Source organism: Mus caroli, chromosome 9, assembly GCF_900094665.2.
Source record: "Mus caroli chromosome 9, CAROLI_EIJ_v1.1, whole genome shotgun sequence".
NCBI classification, from domain to species: Eukaryota; Metazoa; Chordata; class Mammalia; order Rodentia; family Muridae; genus Mus; species Mus caroli.
In genome coordinates this window covers 70,834,040-70,838,969 of record NC_034578.1, presented here as the reverse complement: position 1 = coordinate 70,838,969, position 4,930 = coordinate 70,834,040, and the positions used below count along the sequence as shown (strand labels likewise).

The 4,930-nt window shown below is 40.7% G+C and overlaps 1 protein-coding gene across 3 annotated transcripts in view; it reads left to right on the top strand.

The window, feature by feature from the left end:
- Unc13c (unc-13 homolog C) overlaps positions 1-4,930 on the top strand; it is a 463,067-nt gene that overhangs the window by 190,015 nt on the left and 268,122 nt on the right. For all 3 annotated transcript variants that reach the window (XM_021171690.2, XM_029481908.1, XM_029481909.1), the window contains 3 exons: positions 977-1,055; positions 2,657-2,662; positions 4,223-4,294. In XM_021171690.2, coding sequence (XP_021027349.1) covers positions 977-1,055; positions 2,657-2,662; positions 4,223-4,294 — 157 coding nt within the window. The remainder of the gene's footprint in view (positions 1-976; positions 1,056-2,656; positions 2,663-4,222; positions 4,295-4,930) is intronic.

Below are 4,930 nucleotides of genomic sequence, written 5' to 3'. Positions count from 1 at the left end.
TTAAGAGTGCATGTGTGTACACAGAAGTCAGAAAAGGGCATCCACTGGACTAGCCTCTGCTCTACTTCTCTGCCTATGCCTTTGAGGCAGGGTCTCTCTCTCTCTCTCTCTCTCTCTCTCTCTCTCTCTCTCTCTTCCCCCCCACACCCCCGGCTTGAATTTTCTAGGCAAGCCCTGTCCATCCATCCTCCTGTCTCCACACACCCCTATCTTGAAGTTACAGGAGTTTGTGAAACATCTAGCTTCTTGCAGTGCTGGGATCTGAACTCAAGTTCTCATGTTTATACAGCAAGTGATCTTACTGTATAAACTGAGCCATATATTGTCAGCCCCTTATTACTCTTTTTATATATTTATTTAAGCATCTACCTCGCTCATTTAATTAGTGTATTCTTAGCAATTCTTTTAGTCAATATGCTTGAGATGAATATTTAGCCGACCCAGCCTTTGTTACTATTACAAATTATAAAGGACCAGAAATTATTTTAATCTTGTTTATTTATTTGTCAGATAAATTCAGGTAAAATAAGTCTATGGTTCAGTGCTTGGACGTTTCCCATGGTCCTTGAGATATCATCTGGAGCTGAGTCTATGCTGTTGCAGCACACAGAACAAAAAAATTAATGGAACTTAGATAACAAAGATGTCTTCAGCACTCTTACACCAGGAATACTTTTGGCTATGATTTCTGCTAGAGACATCAACTTCTATGTACCTAAAATTTTGAATCTTCTCTCAGTGATACTGACAGGAAAGCAGCATGTCCACACAAACATCGTCAGCAGGGGCAGCAGCTGGAGTTTCACCCTAGACAAAGATCTAGAGCCTTGGATCTTCACTAGTTTGCAAATTCATTGAAAACCATGGCCTCCATTTGATACTTTCACTGTCTTTTATAGGATGAACAGTGGGGACCTTTTCTCTTGGACAATGTCACTTCTGACTGTTGTAATCATTGTTTCTGTGTCCCATTCAGGGCTGGGCGTGGATTGTATGGCATTGATAGCATGCCTGACCTCCGCAGGAAAAAGACGTTGCCTATTGTGCGGGATGTGGTGAGTTTCTCCTGCTTAATTCTCACTGGCTGCATACCTTGATGTTTTCTTGGTTAAAATGTAAATCCTTTCTCATTGTCTACCTCCCCCATAAATATTTCATAGAGTAAAACATCCAGGGCCAGAATCTGCCTAGCACTAACACATTCGTTATTTCTTTATGATGCATCTGATGAAAGAAAGGGCTCTAACCTTTCAACTGCTTTTGACATCAGTGGAAATTACAGGTTTCTAGTTCAACTGACTTTATAATTGAGCTAAAAGTAATAGCACAGAAGACCAAGTAAGCTGTCGGGTTGAGCTTTGATGTTCAGTACTGTGGGGGGGAATTACAAGATTAAATTATGAAGTTTTAAAGCTTGCTTTGGGTTTGTTTACTTCAGCCCAGTAGACTCCAGGCTTTATAATTGAAACATACAATGATAAGCAGTCTTCTAACGTGTGACAATGTACTCTAGCTAAATTACTAAGCTCTACCGTCAAAGAAGGTTGCAGTTCCCATGTCTAATGACATATAATGTTTGTGCTAGTCCTGAACATGACTCTACAGAAACTAGCCTCCTGTAAGGAAATATTTTGAGCCTGCTCAGAAAAGCCAATAACTAACAGTATTCTATCAATCATTAAAAAGAAAATGCCTAGACATGGGGAGACATATAAGTAGTTTTCAATACTTACTGCTCTTGAGAAAATCTGAGGTTGGTTCTCAGTATCCAAGTTCAGAGACTCACAACTAACTGCAACACTAGCCACCGGGGATCTGCTGCCCTCTGGTGGCCTCTATGTGCACATGTACACTGTGACACACACACACACAGAGGTGCACACACAAACATAATTGAAAAGGAAATCTTGAAAGGAAAAGCCCTTCAGAATGATAAATGCTATCGCAGTCAGATCTTACAGTGGAAAGCATGCCATCTTGATGAAGTTAGCTCAGATTCTCGCTAGCTGGACTTCTTGCAAGCCCGGTTTGGTGTCACATATCTGTGACGGTGGTACTTAAGAGTGAAAGACAAGTTTCTAGGCTAGAATGAGTTAAAATTTTCTCTGGGCATATAATATTCTTCACAATTTAATAACAAAAACTCAGTTTATACAAAAAAATAATTTTCCTTTTAGCATCAGTGTGCATAATTTTTAATACCAGCAGTGTTTGATTTTGCTAAGAAAACCTTCTAAAGGCAATCACTTTAATTTTAAAATGATAAATTATGGGTCTGGAGAGGTGGCTCAGTGGTTGAGTGGACACACAACTCTTGCAGAGGACCAATGTTTGGTTCAGAGAACCCATACCAGGTATCTCACAACCACCTCTAACTTAGCTCCAGGACACACTCTTCTATACTCTCTGAGCACACACACACACACACACACACACACACACAAATAAATCTCCAAAAAGTTAATTAACTAAGATGGTGTCCTGTCAGATCTTACAGTGGAAAGCATGCCATCTTGGTGTAGTTAGCTCAGCTTCTTGCCAGGATAGTGTGGACACTTAAAAAAAAATTACACTAAGAGATCATTCTTATATTCTTCTCATTTCTCATATGTTTAAATATTTAAACTTTGTTTCCTTTTGCTCCTGGAATCTTCAGGCCATGGTAAGTGCTTTTCAATTTATTTCAGCATTCTCTGCTCTTCTCAAACACGCAGTGATTTTATTCATGAGGTAAAAAGAGGACAAGATTGTGAAACAGAGCTACTTGGAAATAAGAAGTTTAAGTTCCCATATGTCTCTGCAATCCCAGCACTTGGAGGGTAGCAAGGGAAGAACTGTCCATGATTTAGGGGCCAACTTAGCATACATAGTGAGTTCTAGGCTAGCCTGGGCTACATAGTGATATACACATACATGCATGGGGTGGGAGGTTTACTGTTAAATTCTCCAAGAATTCAACATCAAGTTCAGTTCTGTGAATCTAAAGTGTATATATACACAACAAATCTAAAAACAAAATAAATGTAAGATAAACATAAAACCAGGAACAAGTATTTTATGCTGGTTAGTTTTAACTGCCACTTGATACAGCCTAAAATCCCTTGAGAGGAGTCTTAATGAAGAATTATAGAGATGAAGTTAGCTTATGGGTATATATGTGGGGATTTCCTTGAATGACCACTGATGGATGAAGATCCAGTCCTTTGTGGGTGGCACCATCCCTTATGTAGGGAGAGTCTGGATAGTATAAGAGAGGAGGAAGCAGCAAACCAGGCTCCTATTTTCTTTGCTCTTGACTATGGATAGTGTGGCTGGCTGCTTGACTTCTGGTCTTGACTTCCCCTAATGATGGGCTGTAACCTGGAATTATAATTCAAATAAACTTTTCCCGTCCCCCAAGATGTTCTATCCCAGCAACAGACATGAATGAGCATTGTTATTAAGGATGAAGAATACTTATCCTGGGCAAGACCTTCAGAAGTAACCTTTAGAGATTAGTTAGCACAATGAGTGAGATGGACACAGGGTAACTTACTGACTTCAGTGTATGTCTGAGGGTGTTTCTGAGCAGATGGGCCCATAGGGATGAATTCTCCCATCCGACTTCCCTTTGCTCTTGGTAGGGTGACATACCCATATCTCATTTGGAATTTCTGGTTTCTACATTTCTCTGTAGCTGTGCTGTTTCTGATAGCATGGCATTTGGATAGGAAGCGGGTAGTGATGGCTGTTTTGTAAGCAAGGCTATTTAAGATGATGTCCCTCTGGGCACCATGGTACTCACTTTTAAAGGTGTGCAAGGGTATGTACCCCCATGAAATATGCAGAATATTCTAGCAAACACCCTGAGAATCATGCAGTATTTGGTGCGATCCAGATCAGCTCTCAAGTCAGGCTGGGTAATATCAGTGCACATGTTTCATAACAGATTGTGACTATCTGTATCTGCATTGAAAACAAAGTTCTAGACATGTCTTCCTATCCCAGAAACTTTTAAGTAGTCATAGCTCTAAGATGGACTTCAATCTTGTCAAGGGTCAAATGTCAGGTTGGGTTTGAGGTCTCCAGCTCTGACATCCAGTGAGTTCCAGCTAAGCTGGTCTGATGTCAACGTCCCCTTTGCCAAAACAGCAACAGCTAGCGTTATTACATCTTTGCTTTCTGAAATGCACACGAGCCACTTAGTCCATATATTAACCCAGTATTATCCTGCCTATTTCAGACCCTGGCTGCCCGGAAATCTGGTCTCTCCCTTGCTATGGTTATCAGGACATCACTGAATAATGAGGAGCTGGTAAGTGCCCTGCCAGTTACTAACTGTATTGATCAGATCCTCAGGAGCATGAGCATTTTATATGAGATCTTGTTTGTCATACTTAGCCTAATGTCCCAGGAGTGACTGGAAACACAAGGAATGCCTGGTTGGCCCTAACTAAACTTCCTGAGAGCTTTGGCTTCACTCTAGGTGATGCTCACACACCTCTATGTTTCTATGGCTTCTATTCTATCCTGATAGCACTTAACTGTTTAGCTTCCTCTACCACCACCCCAGGAAACTCCTAAAGGTATTTTCTACTGAAAATTTCTTTTACTTAAGGCAGCCTCTCCCTTCTGGTTGAATTGCTAGTTTCCTCCTCCAACATTTCACTGTGACCTTCTTGGTATGGTATGGTATGGCATGGTATGGTATGGCATGGGGTAGGGTGGTATTGCCAGGCTCCTACATGCCACATAATAAATATTGTTATTTCTGTACATAATGTACATTCTTATATATAAAGTGAAGTACTAGCAAAACAGAAGATTATGGGAATACATATGTGCTTACCATTTGGATAACATAGGGCTTATGAGTGTGCCATTCATTGTTCTCTAAAATTCTCTCTCTCTCCCTCTCCCTCTCCCTCTCCCTCTCCCTCTCCCTCTCCCT